This window comes from Sturnus vulgaris, chromosome 16, assembly GCF_052056855.1.
Source record: "Sturnus vulgaris isolate bStuVul1 chromosome 16, bStuVul1.hap1, whole genome shotgun sequence".
Classification (NCBI taxonomy): Eukaryota; Metazoa; Chordata; class Aves; order Passeriformes; family Sturnidae; genus Sturnus; species Sturnus vulgaris.
This window is the reverse complement of record NC_142258.1, coordinates 4,593,600-4,613,269: the sequence shown is the minus strand read 5'-3', so window position 1 is coordinate 4,613,269 and position 19,670 is coordinate 4,593,600. Positions and strand designations below refer to the sequence as shown.

The window sequence follows — 19,670 nt, the reverse complement described above, 5'->3', positions numbered from 1 at the left end:
AGATATGACTGCCTAAAACTTGCTGGAATTCATTATTGTTGAGCCCTCCATCTGCCAAGCTTGACAGAACACAACTTCAAGTTCAAAAGTGTAGGGTAGGCACAGACAAATCTCATCTACATACACACACAAAGCACAGTAATAAGCCTCACTTCCTCAGGAAATCAGCCTAAAAATGGCACAATCATGAAAAGCAAAGGTCTGGGCAAAATCCCATGTTTTTCAAATTGGAAGCATTAAGTCAATGTCTTGGCTAAATTATTTTTTGCCTTCCCATTTTCTGCTAACTATATGATAGAAAAAAATTACAAAAGCTTTGTACCTACCTAATTAGAGTCATGAATAACCAGATGTTGCTCTAGAAGCTTACTGTATGAATATGTAGATTGGTCACTTAATGAGACACTATTGAGTACCTTCTGCCATAAAAGTGCAGGAAAGATCCATTTTGGAGGAAAGGAAAAGCAGCATCTACAGTCATTTCTTCATCATCTCACTCTGTAAAATGAATGCAGAATCTGCCAGCAGTTAATATTGCCCTGAAGCACTGTGAATAAACATTTGTCTGATATTAGGTACATAGACACCTCCACGTATAAATCAAGGTGCAATGTGCCATACAGATGAACAAAGGAAGAAAAAAAAATCCCTACCTAGTCCTATATTAGACATTAAGTGCTTCTTTTGATCACAAAATAACTCATAAAGCCTATTAAAAAGCTAGCACTTCTTTCTCTGTCAGATAAAAGAGACTTCACTGTAATTAAACTTCTGTCCAACTTTGCAGAAGATTAGGGGAAGAAGTCTGACAGGCTCTATTTGTTTTTGTGACTGACATTCATTGGGACATCCAAGGAAAAGAGAGGTTGGGCAATAGATTTACAACACTTCTGAGCTAACAGCACTTATGAAGATGGACAGTTCTGGGCTTATCATCACTCATTCTTTTTGCCTATTTTTTTTTTTTTAAATCCCTGCTGCCCAAGTCTAAAGCATTTTCTGTTCAATTTGAAATCCACATTCCCTGCTCTTCAATGGTTTGGGGTTTTATTTCATTTTAAGCAACAATACACACAGCAGGTTGTTTGGGTAAATCAGTTTTACATGATTTATATGAATAAAGGTGGTAAACAGCCATGTCTCTTAACAGAACTCCTTGAGTACCTGCAGTAGGAAAATTCTTTTTCAAACACATTCTCTGTGTCCCTTTTCCCATATGAAACAATATGTCAAAGCACATGGCTGGGTTTCTGACACGAGGTGATGGGAATAAGCCATCAGCTCTGGGATCTCAACACCAGAACCAAGGATTTACTGCTCTTCCATTTCCCCTTGTGTCCTTCATCCTGCCCAGAACCAACTTCACCTATGTGTTTCCTTGTATTTGACTTTCCACAGGACATCTCAAGATGCAAAGTCAACACTGCACTTAGACCACAAGAGCAAAAGTAGAAATGATCACTTTGGGAGGAGCCACAAGTAAGCATTTTCATAGCCTTTCAGAAATGCAGCAAAGCTCAAGCCACGAAGCAGCATCATTCCTTCACATGAGCCATCTCATAGGACAACATCTCACATTCTAGAATACTTTGCCAGGATTGTTTGAGGAAATCTCTCCACAGAGACCATATATGCAGATGGGAAAGAGGCACAATAAATACACAGCTTTTCTCACTTCAAAAAATAGTATAAACTGTTCCACCATTTCTCCATAAAAGAAAAGCTTATGAACCACTTGGCTGACTTTCCATATTCCAAACTACAACCAGCAACACATTTCAGTGTACCACACCTACAGCAGGCACAGCTGGGGGGAAAATGGGCTTTAACTAATGGTGGCTGCATGGTTAAACTGACCCACTAATTAAACACCTCCCTTCCATCACCTTTTCCTAAACAGCAGAGCAGGTACAATTCTTGCTATCAAAGTGGCCCTGAGCAATTTTCTTTTGAGCTTTTGAAACCTTTGAATTGTTATCTTTGCTCTGCAGTTAAAAAGCTCCACGACACTTCCTGCTGCTGCAAGTGTAATTTACTCTATTTATACGAATTCTAGCAACACACTCCAAAGCAGCACTGAGAGTCCATCACGCACGATTAATGGCACTTTCAGCTACATTACTCAGCCATCCTGAGGCTGCCAAGAGAAGTGAGTTGTGCCCATGTGTTCAGTGCTAAAGTGACCCTCTCCTCTTGCCCCATGCTGGCACCACAGGAAGGTTTTCTCCCCTTAGCAAAAATAGCAAGCTCCGAGGGAGTCTACACAACTCAGACGTGTAAACAATCACTGTTAAAAGAAATTGATTTTAACCTACTGCTCAGGAAATTCAGACCTGTGGTTCTGTGTCTAAAAGTGTCCAATGTGAGTGATGGAGCAAATCGGATATGCATCATCATTTGGTCTCTGGGAGGTCTGGAGACACTGGCAACTGCACAGGCACACAAAACACAGATTGCAGTGCACATCCCCACGCAGGGAAATAGCACTGCAAAGGTGGGTTTGTAGTGATGCTGTCTCTTTGTGGTGGGATCACCTCTATTGCCTTTTTAATTACACAAACACTGGCTCTAAAAAATGCACAGCAATAAATGGAAAGAAGGTCAAGAATGCAAAAATGAGAAAAAATAAATTTTCTGTTTAGTGAAGTCATTTGGAAAAGGTGTTTATCAACCATAACTCCCCATTCTAGATCAGCTACAGGACACTGGAAGCAGAAATAGCAGCTGGCAAGTGTCTGCCCCAGTCACTGAACAATGTGGGAAAGCATCACTTTGTGGGAATACAAACCAAGGTGATTGCAGTGTAAAGACAGAGAGAGAAAAATCAGCTTGCAAACCAGCCCCTCTCCTGAGTTTAAAGGCTTGGTGATGAGCACACACACATCCTCTGCACAAAGACTCAAGAGCTGCCAGGTAGGGAAGGGGAGCACATAATGCTCTTTACCATGACACTCAAAAATCTCTTCTACCAAACACAGTTTTGCACTGAGCAACAGGTGAGCCAGGACTGTGACTCTCTCCTTCATTGCCATAAAAATAAATTCAGATGCCAACTTGTGATGATGTTTTCTTAAGCAAGTGCCAATTCATTAATTTTAGTCAAGAAAACTCAGAAGTTCTTAGGGTAGACACAAATTTTGTGGTGTTTGTACAGCATATTGCTCTATACACACATAACCACTGACTTTATAAATCAAACATTGCACTATCAGCACCAAAGACAACATATTTCAACTAAGGGCAAGAGAACCTGTGGCTGAAAGAAAAAACAATAGAAAGCTGAATAAGTGCTGGGCTCCATCACTAGAGGGAGGCATGATCACATATTAAGTTACTCTAATACACAGACAATTCTGAACACCATTATGAAACAAATAAAGGAAAGGAACATCTCCTTTAAATCTGGAAAAGATTTATGGAAAGGAGAAAATTAGGTTTGCTTCCTTAACAAGGTTTTATTTCCAAAAAACTCAAAACCTTCTGCTGGAAACTTTCAAATCACCTGTAATGAAAGGTTTTTAAAAATTTATCTTATTGCCTTCTTTTTAAGACAGAATAAGGTATGTGATAGAAGAAAGTCAACATTATCAGTTTCAGAAATGACACACAGCATTGCATCAGGAAAACGTTAGAATTTTAATTTGAGCAGCTTTACAGCCCATTTAACTTGAAATCAAAAAGTAATTTTAATCATGTTTTTATTTTTAAACTAAATTGGCACAATTATATCTAGATGAACAGGCACTACCAAAAGGCTGCTTTTTCAACAGATGATTCCCCTTGGCCGTTAATAAATATAGAAAAATAACTTCTCTGAGAAGCTGTGAAGCAGCCTAAAAAAAAAAATCCACCCCAAATCTGTAGCTCAATCACTACCATCATTCTTTTATTTGATCGTTTAATCAGTTGTGGGTTTGATGGTTTGCTTGATTTATTTTTAATACACAGAATGTCTTTTTCATATTGGTGACTTTTTTTTTTTCCTCCCCTGTAAACCTCACAGCAAAAACCACACAACAATTTGGCTGGCTCACTCCTGGGAATTTACACTTAGCTAACCGTTTTACAAGTGACTAAACAGTTTCATTAACAGCAGCAGCACAGCCGAAATTTTTAACACCCTGCTTAAATCCTGCCCATCATTAGGAAGGTGGAGCCCAAAACACATCATCTCTTGAACCAAAATGCAGCACCTACCTCAGGAGACACATCAGGAAATGCTGCCCACCACAAGCTAAGTGTGCCCACCCAGAGCTCAACTGCTTCACATTCAGCATTTTTACACCAAAGGCTGAAATTCTCCACACTCCTGTTGCTCAGCCATGGCAGCTACAACCCTGCAGTGCAAACAGTCCAGGGTCTTTTTGAAAGACAGAGGTATTGCTTTTAACATAAATGGTTTTAACAAAGGGCTCCTAATGTGTGGAATTAAACAGGGAGGGAAGCAAGAAGATGTGCACTGAGGGTGAGAAACACTGGCTGTGGAACTGTGCTCAGAAAGGCTGTGGTACAGTCTGGAAAGTTTAGCTCTGGCAAATTCATTTCCCCATTACATATTCACTCCCACAGGAGGGCAATGGTTTAAACACCCTCATGTTTCAAAAATTCATCTCACTCCATAAACAGACTGCTCCTCTCAAAGCCTGGCAGTACTTTGCCACCAAAACTGCAAACATCCTTTTCCTGCACCATCTCTACACCCTGGTCCTTTCAGCAGTCACAGTCCTCAGAGCTCCTACTCCCTTTCCCATACCCAGATGGATACTTGGCACATTTTGCTTTGTGACATTTCCTCTCCAGATGAAATGGTCTGGGGAAAGCAGCTCACTTCCCCTTGCAAACACTGCAGCTCATAACAAAGCTTGATTAACTCTTCACTGCATCACCCACAGTTATTCATCTTGTTCTTCCTGCAAGGATTTCAGTAAGCAGAAAGCCCTTTATCAACACGGGAAAGAATAGAAGGTGGCTCAGAAGGCTCCATGGGACATCAAGGAAATATGAAGATCTGCTCTCAGTTTGCTGTCCTCGTTTCCTTTCTCTGTGATTTAACCTAGCAGGATCTTGCTACCAGCATCCCCTCCTGGAGTCACTCACCTGTTCATGAAGGTGGAATTCTGCTCTTTCAGGGCAAGCTCCCGCTGCTGCAGGGCCACAATCTGTCTCGAGAGATCATCAGGTGTCCTACACAATTAAAACAAAATAAAAACTTTTAACGAATCATTGGTTGCAAATCTGTATTCCATATACAGCCACAGAACAGGTGTCACCAAAAGCAGCCAAGGTGATTTCCTGGGGCAAAACCTGTTGCAGTCCCTTAGAACACAGAGCTGCAGCCTGTCCAGCTCACATAAAATCTAAAGCCATCCTAGTATGAGCACAGGATTAGTAGTAAGAGAGTAAGAAAAGGAGAAAATAACTCTAAATGCAGACTGTACAGTTCAGCAACTCTGGCTACTGCTGAACACCCTCTGAGAGTGTAGATGTTCAGGTACATCATAGGTGACTCAAAGCACTGTTCCCACAGAGTTACCAGCGTGCTGACTTCAGAGTCCCTCACACACACCATGACTCCAGAGCCATAGGAATTAAAACCAGAATCCCCCAGCTCTGGGTAGCACTTCAGATGTCACTGGTAACCTTTTCTTGTCAAAAGGATCAGAGATTTCCACAGACCTGCTAGCAACGACTCTGCAGTTGTCAGAAATAGGTTTATTTTTTCATCAAATCCAATGACAAATGCTTAAAGGTAATGGAATGGAATCAAGTTAACTCCAGTCTGCAGTTCCAGAGACCACATCAACAGCCTCTGCAGGAGGAATCTGTTCTTTCAGAGGTCTCTCTTTAAGTCATAAAAATAAGAATTTGTCTTGAGCCATCAGAAAGGTTTTCCCACCCTAAAATAGAAGCATCTCTATCACACTTGCCAAAGAAAAGGAAGCTGGGAAGGGCATCCCTGTATGAACTGGGTACATACATCCCTTTGCTCCACCAAGATGCAGCACCCACAAAGGGCAAGAGTAACCTAGACCTTGAAAGGGTTTTTCATAGGGAGCAAGTGGGAAGTCAGTTCTGCAGCAGTGAAATCTGCAGAAACACAGTTTATCATGTCCCCCAAAAAGCAAGTCAAGGTTCTACTGCTGCTGGCAGATAAACTAGGCCTGGTCAGAGTCTACAGTATTGAAATACAGCGCTGGAATGAGGCTGCCACTCAAAAATTGAACAGGGACAAGTGCCTCAAGCTTGATCATTGGATGCTGACTGGATCTAGGACTAGAGAAGCCCATTCTCTGAGGAAAATATTTTTCAGCCAACTACTCACATCAAAAAAAAAGCATCACTTTTTCTCTCTAATTATCTGTCACTTCCAGTTGAGTGAAAATTAGTTAAACGCTGAGTTGGTGCAGATAGGATTCGATTCTGGCAATCCCAGCTGAAAGATTCCTGCATTTCACTTCCAGAATTACAAACCTTTATCCCTCCTCAGCAGAAAATTTTGAGGCTTCTAATACCACTTGTGTTACATCCAAGTCTTCATAGTCAATATAGAATTAAACAGATGGAAGTGTTCTCCCATCAGATAATGGAGGCACAGATTGCAGCAAAAAAATCAGTCAGGATAGGCCATCACACTCAGTAGCCAAGGGAATTATGAGAAGAAACCAAGTCACAACCTGGAGATAGCTTGGCTAAAACATCTAAAAATAAAATTCTGTTAGCAGAGACAAGTGAATTTTAAGCCAACATGCACCTGGATTTTCAAATGTGTTGCAGCATTAAATAACATTTCAAAATTTTGTAGCTGAGCCTGAAGGGATCCTTAATTTGAGGGCTACCAATGGTTGGGCATCAGAGGCAACACCAGGGAAATGGTCTGGGCACACTTAGGCTGTTTGGCAAAAAGAAGCTGTAGGCAGACACAGTGATTTCCACAGGAAAAATCTTTGTACAGCGTAATGCCAAGTCTATAAGGCTCTGAAAAATGCAGTTCTAAGCTTCTAATAAATCACCCAAATATAGCAGATTTATCATAAGCATAGTTAGTAGCAGGCAGCTCTCTGGTTATGTTGAGTGCCAGCCCCCAATACAAGTGTTTAGTCCCTGCACCACTGAAATAATTTTACAGATTCTTTTTTTAATGTACAAAAAGTATCTGCCTTGATTTTTTTCTTTGTTTTTCAGAAATTCATACCATAATCTATTAGGATTGAGATCAGGAACTGAAACTAATATAGTAGTAAAATGAGTACTATAAAAGCCACAGATTTCTAGTAATGACAGCTCCTGACTGATTTCCAATAAAAAACAATCATCCTCATCTGTTCAGCCATTCAAACCAACAATCAGCTTCCAATCTCAGTTCCAGCAATTGGCAGCTTTAGGTTTGCACTGAGTTCTGGACAATGTTTTATTGGCATTAAACGTTTTTTTTTTTATTTTTTAATTTTACTTCTAAGTGGAGCAGCATAGATGTGTGACAGAAAATAAAGTCCATGGGTATTAATCCCCTGTAAGGAGAAGTTCACTTTCTGTAACACTAAATCATGCCAGGTGATCAGAGCCAAAGACACCTTTGCATGCACCCTAATTAAGAGGTTTCAAAGCCTGGTTCCAAGCTCTACACCCTATCCTGAGCATCAGCAGTTTGGCATAAGCCAGATTTCCACAGATCCAAGCAGAGGAACGACACTGCATGCACAGTAAAATTAAATCAAAGCTTTCAATTTGAAGAGACTTGGTCGAGTCCCAAAGCATTGCAAACAGCAAGCAGCTGTAACCAGGCCTCTCATTGCACGAGTTTCTGCAAATGATGCCATGGAAAGAGAGAAATCTGTCACCATCCCAACACACAGCAACATGTTCTGGCCTTGAGAGCCTTGGTTGATATCTATAATTTTTGCTAAGCTCTGTGCATTCCCTTTGGAACTGCTGATATCAAAACCAGTATTGGAAAATCAAGGAATCTGCTTTAAGAGGATCTTTGTGAACAAATGACAAAGGGGCTTCCAAAATGCAGGGGCAAATCATTGCCTTCAGTTCCCTTCTCCTGGCTAAGGCACAAGGAGCTAAAAGCTAGAACATTCTTCCTCTGTCCCACCTTCCCATCCTGAGACCCTCCTTCCTTAAGCCAAGTTAATAAAAACAACAATTGAATTTAAGCCTAATTTGGATGAGATTTTCTTTTGCCCTAAACAAGCAAATTAGTGCAGCAGTTTACAGCACAGTGAGGCAGGAGAGGGACAAAGCTGCTGGTAACCAAAGCTCTTTGCCTTCCTTTGAAGCACAGATAATTTGAAAAGGAGCAATTTAAGAGTGATGAAAACATAAAACCTTTCAATTGAAGTGAAAGATTAACTTAATGGGATGTCCAACCAAGTCATACAATGACTTTTAGTACCCACTGTCACACTTTTTAAACTTTTTAGGAAAACAGCTTATGCTATTTTGTATGCTTTTTTTTAATGCACACAAGTGACATTTCCCAGGATTTGAAGGAATGCTCTGTTCTTAGTTAAGGATCTTTTACCATTTCAGTATCAACTGTGACAGTTACACACTGAGAATCAGCTGTCGAAGGAACATTAAACCAAGACTCTGTAAGTAGATGAAAATGTAAAAGAAAAAATATTTTTAATTTATAATTTATCAGAATGCCAACTTATTACTTCTATAAAAATTTCAAAATGCACAGCAAAGGAAGAGTTTTGATCATAGCTTGAGATCAGATATTAAATTTTAAGTATGGAAGTGCAAGACAAATGCTAAAGAGAAAAACAGGCACTTCATCAACTATGTTTGGAGGACTGAGGTCTTTACAGCTTTTTGTTTAATTAATTTTATTCAAACTACCAAACTAATACCACCTTTACAACACTAAATTGCTCAGAATTACTTATTTTTGGAAGTCTGCTGAATTAACATTTCTCTTCAAAGATTTAAGTCAGTATGAATATACCATGACAGGTTTGGTTGCCTCAACTAAGTCATATTAAATTGAAACGGAACATTACCAGATTTTTGGCACAGTATTTTCAGTTTTACATTTAAGCATAATTAACTGACAAAGACCAGAGACTGATGTTCTTATTAAAGTGTTTGTAAAGAAAATAAGGCACAGAAAGGGAGTCCACATGTGCTTAATTCTCTTCTAGCAAAACAATTTCCAGGTGTTTCTCTGGGTTTTAGAGTTAGGTTTGTTGTTTTGTCTTTGTTTTGTTGCTGGTTTTTTTTTTTTTAAGATAATCTCCCAGAGGTATAAAATATTTATTTTGTTCCTTATCATTTTTTGTATAATGTACAAGGAAATGTAATAAGATTCTGAAATTCTTCTCTCCACGAGAAGAAACTTTTCTACTTTTATAAAAATAATTTAATCTTCTTTCTAGGCAGGAAAGCAACAGCATCTGAAGAACAAACAGAACAATAACATGACAACAAGAGAAGATTTCTGGAAAGGCAGTTTAGTTGTTTTAAATATTTCTGTAAGATTAGAAAGGCCATGGAATGCCTGTAACAGTCTTTTCCTGTATGTTTGAAGTGAGTCTCAAACATCCTCTTTGTATATTTGATCTCCTCAACTGCTTAAACTCCTCTATCTCTGCTTTACAGGACTCCTGTCTATCTCTGAAGCTTCACCAAGTCCAAAAGCAGCTCAGTTCCTGGAAGGACTCACCCTGCAAGAAAGTTCAGCAAATAACAATAATCACAACAGCTCATAGAGACTTCTGGGATACAGCACAGAGTCCTTAAGTAATTTGGTCATATTAACTCCGTGTTTGTTATGAGAAAGCTACAGATTGCTTCAAATCCCTTTCTCCTCAAAATATGCATCACCTTGGGAGGACTCCTTAGCTCCCCTTCCCCAGACTAGAGGAAAATATTGCCACTAAAATCTGGTGTCCAGGCCTGGAAGTGCTGAGAGTTGATTTTCACTACAGCACTGCTGCAGAAAAGCCCCTTCAAGCTCCAGTCCAGGTCTGTTCATATTTCCATGCCTACATCCTCCCTTCCTGTTCCTGACTCCATTAACTAATCCACATGGTCTGCAATCTCCTACACACATTAGTCACAAAAAGAAATCCTCAATGTTTCCAGGCAATAAGAACACATTTAGTGCTTTGTAACACTTCGATTAAAATGTTTTGAAGAGCAGTCACAAACCTTTACTCATTCAAATGAAGGTGCTAAGAGCTGTCAAACCCACAAAACTAAGGTATACCTGAGACTGTTTCTCCAACAAAGTGACTGCTTAATATTTTATGTACAAAGTAAATGGAGGAAATCTGAAGTGCAAGTGAAAGCAATAAACAATCTCAGCCTCCGAGGTTCCCTCATTTAGAGAGCTCTTATTTGTGTACAGATAGAATCAACAAATCCAATTGCTCTTTACCAAAGCAAATGTCCCCATTAACCACTTGAAGCAGAAGAACAACTTATTTGTAAGGAAACATTTTAAGTGTTTATAAGTGTCTTGACAATTCTAAAGACAATTGATATGTCTCTTTTGAAGCAATTGCAAAATTAGCAATTAATCCAATCAAGCCATAATTTGAAGAGGGGTGTGAAAAAAAAGGGAAGAAATCAATCTTAGTTTCCAGTTAATAACTTCTTTGGATTTTAATGAAATTTTTTTCCTCCCATAGTTATGGCATCATAACAACGCATTGTTCAAGATTCATTTCTACTTTGAAGATATAGGTAAGGGCTCAACAAGATAAAATTACTTACTTTGGAAAAAAATTGGGCAGACATTTCAACAGTGCAAACTTTTTTCTCATCCCTACCACTGCTCTAAGAGCAAGCACAGAACAATGCACAGAAATGGGGTAAGTAACACATTGCACAGAGGAATGGAACCTCACAGGTGAAAAGCTTCCAGGGACCTCGAGCAGAGGGAATGTACACTCAGCAGAACCAAGGCTGCTGAGATGGAAGATAAAAATACTCAGCTTTGGGGTTTGCCACTGCATGCTCCATCACATGACATAATTCAAAGGTTTTAGAGGTCATGGTGAAACAAATATTTCAGAGTCATCAAGAGAGCTTCATAAAATGAAACCATTTATAAGGCAGCAATAAGGCATTTAACATACACTCCCTGCACCTTGAGATGTATCTACAAAGCTGTGAAATATTTTTGTCCTATGTTTTCCTATACAAGATAATAAAGAGCTCTTAAGGTCTTAAACCAAATAGATTAGACACTGAAGAGAAAAAAACCCACACAAAATTCTAAAGCACCTTTCAGGTATTCACCAGCAGTAGCAGAGAAGTAGTGAAGTTGGAAATGATCAAAAGGGATTTTAAAAATGGCTGTTACTGCTCTCATGCTAACAGAGATATCAGCACAATCTTCACAATTAGAGAAGCAAATGTATTTTCTCAATTCACAATTTAGTGAATGCAATTATATATTAATGACAATGTTGAAAGGAAATTATTGTGGCACACAATTTCATACCTACTGCCCTTAAGACTTCAAGCATCAATTGTAAACACACTTAATAATGCAACGTTTCATTTTACTGCAGCAGTAGCAAACGGCATTTTAAGTCTTTCTCCTAATCACAAACTTAATTTGAGAAAAAAGCAACAGCTAAAGGGAAATTTAATGCCATGAACTGAATAAAAACTCTTTTTAGGGAGTCATAAGTAGGGTTGTTTTTTCTATAGTTCCCATTTGTCACTGGAGTTGGAACAATGATTTTGGCAATCTGAGGCTGGGCTGAGAGGACAGTGTGAACAGGGCAGCCAAGAGACTTCATGAGCAAGGTGAGGACAAATCAAACTAATCTAAAGAACAGAATGACAGCAGAATGTGGGTTAGAATCATTAGATTTTCAAGGCATTTGGACAGTTGTAAAATAAATAGCAATAAACAAAAAATTAATATCTGAAAACCAGACTGAAATACAAAGATATGTTCATTGGAAACCAACTCCAAACAGCCAGATGATGTATCTTTCACAGAGATATCATTCAACAGTGGGCCATCAGAAACCCTGAAAACCATTCCAGGCCAAATACCAGAATTATACAAAACTGGGGAAGAACCATGACAGCTAAAAAAAATCAAGGTAATAAATGAAATTTCCAGAAGATCAAGCAGGAGCTTCTCTTTCTAAATTCCATGTCAATGAATAAAAGCTCATTCAGCTGAGGGCCAGTAGGGAGGACTGGTTACAACAGAAGGATTGAAATAAAAATATTTAACCCTTTAGATTTCAAATTAGGCAAGAATATCTGTGCAAATAGACAATTTTACCAAACCTCTGCTGGTACCATTCTGCAAGGTCATTCTCAAGACATTTGAAGAGAGACCTGGACCAGCCTAGAAACAGATATCATCAGCTTCTTCTCATGGAAGGAGAAGTGAGACACAGGGACAAGACATAAAAATCCCCCAAAACCTAGAAACAAACATAATTTGCATGTATCCAACATGCCCTTCTGGCATAACTTCTACCCCCATGGAAATTACCAACACAGAGATCATTTTTCCAGATAGCCAGGGCTCCTGTTTGACAGGAGGCTGGCTACTGACAATTTATGTACATTTGACTATTTTACAGATTGCACTGAATTGATGGTCTTGTTCTTTTGACACCTGTCTGAGATAATCCTTGCAGAATATTAATTTGCCTAAGTCCTTGTATTGTTTTCAACATCTTTATTGATCCCCTTGTTTACCCAGACTCTTATCAGCTGAAAATATTAGCCAGCAGTAACACAAAGCCCCTAACCTTGAGCAAGAGGAAATAATAATAATGGCTGGAGACAGATCCTTGGGAAAGTCTAGACCATATTTTCAACTGCTTTTATATAAAGTGATTTGACATCCCATATATTATTCTTATTTACTTCTGATTATAATCACATACCTATTCAATCTCATGGCAGGAACAGCCACTTTAAACTGCAGCTTTAAGCTACAGTAAAAGTTATTTTAACTAGGTTTTTTTAATATCAATACAATAACAGTCACAGGTAAATTTATGGTAACAATTTTAGAAAGAATGAAAAGCATACTGCTTGTATGTTCAGCCCGAATTCTAAGTTATTCTTTCAGATAGAAAATTGAGTTAAGCCTGTTGCTTTGATTAATTAAAAACCACCCAAATTCAGTAAAAGATTGTCTCACCTCTGCCAGAAGAACATAAAACATCCAAGCTTCAGCAAATGTGAGAGGTTAAAAGCCTTACTGAAGTACAGAAAACATAGTTGATAAATGATTATATTTATCATGAAAATCAATAACAGAACAACAAAATTAGACAATGCCTAAGGAAATGCTTGTGCTGTCAGCAGCCACAGGGCATTTGTATTAAGATGACAAAAAGGCTTCAGCTGCCACTGAAGCTCTGTCTGTGGTGGTTACATGAAGTGCATGAAACATCTGAGGCAGGACTAGATATCCCTGGACACCAGACCAAAGCAAGGCCTGAATTTTGGAAACTGAGGCACGAAGACTAAACAACATCATTAGGGACACCCAAAAATCTCTAGTTCAATGTAGAAAAATGAAACTCCACAATGATTTGATAGATGATTAAAGATATCAATTACAATCACTGTGTCTCCTAAACCTTTTGTTTCCTAACTGGTCGAAGTCAGGTATCAGTATGCAACACCATTTTTGTGAGCCATACTAATGAGTTAATCCTAAAACATGAGTTTAAATCCCAGCTTTTTGTTTAGCCTAGCCTCATGTTTAGCTACCACATCGTTTCCCACGAAGTCCATTTCCCATTCAGAGCCTGTTGCTCAATTCCTGGTTTTAACAAATTCAGGAGCACATGAGCTCACTGTGCAGAACCCCCACCTTTGGCTCAGGCCTCCCCACTTAGGGAAGAACATTTCCCACTCAGCTGTCCACAGGCTTCATCCAGGAAAATGAATTACACACGTCCCCAGACACATGTAAATAACCAAAGAAATTTCAGATTTACAGTGCTGTCTTCAAACCCTCTCCCCCAGCTCAGGGAGGATTAAAAAGGACTTCAAAGAAGCCTGAGTTCCAATTAAAACACTGTGACCACCCCGGGGACGCAGAAATATTCCTCTGATTAGTGAGATGCGCTCTTTGAACTGTTTAGCTAAAAAAAGCTTTCAGAACTTTAAACAAATGCAGTAATTCTCTCTCTTTTTTAAAAAAAAAAAGTTTCTAAAAATTTAATATTCAAAGTGAAGGACAAATAACATTTAAAATGGAAAGTTTTATGGAAGCCCATTAGCACATCAGCTCTAGGCATCACTACCATGAGACACACCAAGACCTGAGTGCTGCAGTCCCAGTACAAAGCAGACAACACAAGTTGGCAGAACAGAAGAACTCAGAGTGTCACTGCTGCTGCAGAGGTGGTAGCACCTCTGTGTTATGATATCCCAATCTCACAGGCCCTCAGAACCACTCTCCCTGAAGGGCAGAGCACATCAATTCCACCTCTTTTTGAAATTCTGCTTTATTTCCTTAACATCCAAAGCTCCCAAGCCACACATACAAAGTGTCCCACATCCAAGTTCTTTGACACATGATGATAACACAACAGTTACCCTCAGACTTAGCAATTAGCACAGATTTAAATAAAAAGCTCTTCCTATGCTTGCTACAAAGAAAATCAAAAGAAAGAAACCAACATTCTCCATCCCCTCAGACTCTCACTCCCAAAACCAGAGCTGAATTACATAGTCCAAAAGTTTTAACATCAAGAACAACGAATGCTAAGAACAAATGCTGGGAAAATAACTGAGGCTTGGAGCATGCCAAAGCAGCTGGAGCTAAGTGGGAATAATAAACCTGCCTGTGAAAGCCAAGCCCCAATCACCCTCATCCATAAGGAATGAATAATTCATGGCAGAAGGAGATAGAAGTAGACTTTAAGACTTGTTCAGAGAAAGTGGAACTGCTCAAGTGTAATTGCATTATAGGTGTAAACAGTGGCATTTTAACAATTACTCTTTTTGCCAGCTTTCTCTCAAAAACCCTCACTCACCTCAGGTACCTGCATCCAATACAGGGTTCAGAGCAGCCAAAAATAATTGTGGCTTCCCTGTGTCTGCCACAGCTCCTGGGACTCAGATAAGGACTGCACTGGTGTCACAAGCACGTGGACGTCATCTTGGCTTGCTGCTATCATCGAGCTTTGAACACTTGCAATGCCTGAAGCTGCTGGGGGAGGCTCTAACAAGATTAGATGATAAACACTGGCTAAGTCTGAAATGTATCCACAGAAGAGAAAGCTCCTATTCTCTCTGCTAAAAGAAACAAACACCCTGTTTTCACACCACTTTCACATACTTCCTTTCATTCACATTTACCTTCAAGATCTTGCTTCATCATGCTGTATGATACAGGACTACCCATAAACCAGCCACTTTTCCTTTTTTTAGTAAATGGGTGCTACAGAACCAACCAGGGAAGAATAAAAGAATTAAACAGCCTTTCCAAAATCTTCAAAACATCCACCCTCCTGGAGATCTCCTCCTGGCTTCTCTGGGATCTTCAGCTTCCAGATCCTGCTCACTGCTGGTGTGACCGCAGCTTTGTACAACAGCTCCACAATTGAGGAAAAGGTGCACCAGATATTCCCAGCTCCTCAGATTTCACTGGAACTTGATTGGGAAGATACTGCAAGGTAGTCCAGTTTATACAGCAACTATTAAGTACCTGAGATGCTAAACCTGTCTTTGAACAAGTTTCAGAAAGCACAAATGAAACTGCAACCATTAAACCACGAAATAATTTTAAGTGGCTGGTGCAGAGCTCCCTCAGTTAGGTGCTTTCCTCCAAAGCTTATCTGAATTCTCAAGTTTTCCTGTTACATCACCAAGAAAATTTTTAATTTACTTCAACCATTCTAGTTTATAACCTGAGCACATCAGCTGAAAATATTCTCAAATCTCAGCTCAACTCTCCTTCTTCTGCTGAGCCACAGCTTCTCTCACACATCTCCCCACTTCAGAGGCACCCCAAAGAAACAGCACCAGAAATCCACATTTCTTGTAGAACTTGATACCACCACTTGGTTTAGTACTAAACCTGTGCAGAGACAGGATTAAAATGAAAGCACAAAGGCAAATAGAAAACAAGTCCCCCTGTACTTGAAAGCAACTTTGCAAATGCAAATGCTTACAGAACGCTTGGCCACATGCTGAGCATTTACTCTTTGCAGAGTCATGTATCAAGACCAGGATTTCTGAACTGCCAAAACATCCTTTTTCTACCACATTTACTATATTCTTTTAACAAGAAAAAAGAAATCTGCACACAGCACATGGTAGAGAGAAGACATTGTTAAAAATTTCGTAATTAACGCTTAAACAGGTAAAGAGAGTTTTGTAAGTCTGGGCAAGAGGATGACTGGCTGAAAAATAAGAAAGACACCTTCATGTTGTACCTTTCACATAAGGAGATGAACTCTTCAATCAGTGCAAGAAACACACAGAAAGGTTTAACAAGTAGGAGCCTCCACATAAAACCAACACCTCCCTGCACAGGCATCCTGCTGCCCTCTGCAGCAAGTCAGACCAGCAGACACATCCTTCACTGGCACACCTTTCCCAGAGAGAACTGGCAAAATCCTCAAGGGATGGGCACAATTACTGTACTGAGAGATTCAAATATATCCTACAAAGAAACATTCCTGCTGCAAACCCAGGGAACTACATAAACAATCCCAATTTCCATGTGCACATTCACCAGAATCTGTCAAACTATCCATTTTTTAGCAGGTTTAAAACAAACGCTCCAATATACAGCTCCTCGGGAAGGAGAAACGAGAGATGCCTATTGATTAGGTGTCAGGGCTACCTCAGCAAAGAGAGAAAGAACATAATAGTGGAAACAAAAGTTGCCCACTACATCCTCCCTTCAGAAAGCACAAAGGCTTTAAATGCATGAAACCAGCTCAACTGTGTAGTTACCCTCTGAAAGGCAAGGCCGTCAATTACCTAAATTGGGCTGTGTGGCAGGGAAGAATAAAAATGAGACAGGGTCAAAACAGCTCTGGAATTAATTGGGAGGGGAGAGAGTATATTTCAAAAGAGGGGGAGTTTTCATTCTCGGCTGCCTTCCTTCTCCCTCATTCTCCAGCAATCGCCATGGCCCAAAGAGACAGCAGAGGAAGATTTCATTAATAAATTTATTTCAACTTTCTTTTCAATGGTGCTAAGAATGTATGCAAATCCATTCATAATTAGGTTTAAAAATTCCATTTCATGGGATAATCAGACTTCAAAAAACTCAATTTTAGTTTTAATCAGATTTTAACAAGGATATTAAGTCCATTTCGTTCAGAAGAGGGAGAAACGGTGAATTTAACACAAAATGTATTCAAGCTTAGCCCTGGGAGATAATTAAATAAAATTAATTTGGCAAGGGTTGTCTGTAAATGGAAACGCTCCAGACAGCAGAGCAGGTTCCTGAAGGAAACAAAAGTGGTTCATTACTGTACAAATAGATACAAAGCTTATTGTTCAGACAGAAGAGAACTGCAGCTCCTCCACAACAGCAGGACAACCTGAGCCCTTGAGCTGCCTCTGACAAATGCAGCAGTGTGTGGAGGAGGACAAGGTGGTTATTTCCTTCTTGTTTCAGCTCAGTCCTCACTCCCCTGGCACAGCAAGGAGGGAAAATGCAGGGGACAGCATATACAAACCTAACAATTCCAAATTACTAAGCACAGAAAATTATAAGAAACAACCTAGTGAGAGACAACTCCTTTAAACTATAAAAACCCACGTACAAACTTGAGGCTGTCAGCAAGATTCTTGCCAGATATGGTTCCATCAAATTCCATGTAATGATTTAGTCACACCATAGAACTGGATCCCAACTTACCAAATACCAAATGCAACCCATTCTCCCTGACAAAAGCCAGGAACTGATACAGATGCTAAAACTTGGTAACTGTCTGATGCTTGAATTCTGTAGGGCCAAACACTTAATTTTGTAGCCCTGACAACCTTAGACACAAAAATGCAGTTCTTTTAACATTGTGTATCAGATGTCTCTGACAGTTATTAACATCACATGGGTACCAGAATATGAAAGTCATTTCTGGTAAACAACTATGCTGTAGATTCAGACATTCTGGTTTAGGTTTTCATGATGTATATTGGTCAAGGGTTTACCTAAACTTTCCTCCAACACTGGACACTTTTAAGCCCAGTGCTGGGCCATCTTGTCCACACCATGCTTTTGTCAGGAAAGGCTGAACCTTGAGGTCTCTTCCAACCTGATATTCTACAAATCTGTGAAAATCTGCTGACCTGGACACAACACCACTGAGAAGAACAGAATACAAAACCCAGACAGGTATTTCTGGAAAAGAAAAAGCTATTTTAACTATCTAACTACAGTCAAATGACATTGAAAAAGAACATGTTTATCTTTAGCAGATGTCACAAGCCATCCAGGCAGGAGCATATGTATTTCCAAGACCTATGTCTACTCAATTAGAAAAAAAATAATAATTCAGAGCATTTTTTTTCAATCTTCCTCTCCACCAGCCTTGCAAATATATCACTTATTACCAAGTGTCAATTGCATTTCCCCTTGCCAGGTACTTGCAGACAGGTGAGCCAAAAGGTGTTGTGTGACCTTGACAAGTGGGCCAGCTCTCCAGAAGGCAGGTGATGCCTTTGCCAAAGTCACACTGGAAACCATCAGATCTAAATGAAAGGCTTGTCACAAAATAGGCTTGATGCCATCCACCTTGGCTGCTACATTTGCAGAAAAGCACCTGAAGCCACAAAGCCTTATCTCTGGGAGTACAAAGAGCACCGAGTCAAATGTCATTTGCAAACAGTAGCAAAACTGACTACACAAAACTCCTAACACTAGGTTAAAGCATCATCTTCTGATCGAGCCAAGAGCAGAGCTGTGAAGTATTCCCAAAAGCTGTCCCAGGTAGCTGGATGAACAGCTGACTTCTCTACCTGAGGATGCAGATACTGAACATATTCTCAGTCAAAGCCTGATACCCCATTTCTGCCCTCCTTAGAAAAGTTAGCAGGATTTCAAGCCATCACTGAAGAGCTTGATGTATATCACAGCAAGAGGATGACTGTTTCATTAAAAGAGAAAATAAATCAACTTGGTCAGCAGGGAATAACTCAAATAAATCCAGAATTTCATATTTCTTCCTACTCAAAAGATTTATCTTCCCTTTTACTACACTGTTCATATCAGACTATCTCTGGAAGACAGTTTAAACAAGTAATAAGAATTCAAAAGCAATTACAACAAGAACAACTTGTGCCAGAAAATGGTTCTTGCAATAGCTGCCCATTACTCCCTGCAGAGACACAGAAATTGTTAACTCTGCTGACAAGAGAGTTGCGAATAATGCAGAGAAAGGGAGTGAGTAAGGACTGAGTCTAAGAGGAACTAAAACAGCAGAGAAGAGATACTTGAAATCTGAATCAACACATTTCTAGAAAAGCCAAAACTCTGCCTGTGCTGGAAGGTTAGGCTCTGTGACAGATCTGCTCCTGCTTAGAGCAAGAGGCAACAAAAGTTGAGAGCAGCCTCACTGCTGCTGAGGTTTCCAACACACTGTTCAAAATGGATCATATTCTTACAAGAACACCATTCTGCAGGACGTGACTTCATTAGAAAAAAAAAAAACATTTTGCTGCAAGGTGATGACCAAAATATGTGCAGAACA

General features: G+C 39.6%; 1 protein-coding gene across 6 annotated transcripts in view; it reads right to left on the bottom strand.

Moving 5' to 3' along the window:
* MAD1L1 (mitotic arrest deficient 1 like 1) overlaps positions 1 to 19,670 on the bottom strand; it is a 346,624-nt gene that overhangs the window by 306,041 nt on the left and 20,913 nt on the right. For 5 of the 6 annotated variants that reach the window (XM_014870221.2, XM_088174320.1, XM_088174318.1 and 2 more), the window contains one exon: positions 5,098 to 5,184. In XM_014870221.2, coding sequence (XP_014725707.2) covers positions 5,098 to 5,184 — 87 coding nt within the window. Of the gene's footprint in view, positions 1 to 5,097; positions 5,185 to 14,993; positions 15,115 to 19,670 lie in introns of those variants that run through there. The other variant, XM_088174321.1, reaches the window with a different exon arrangement.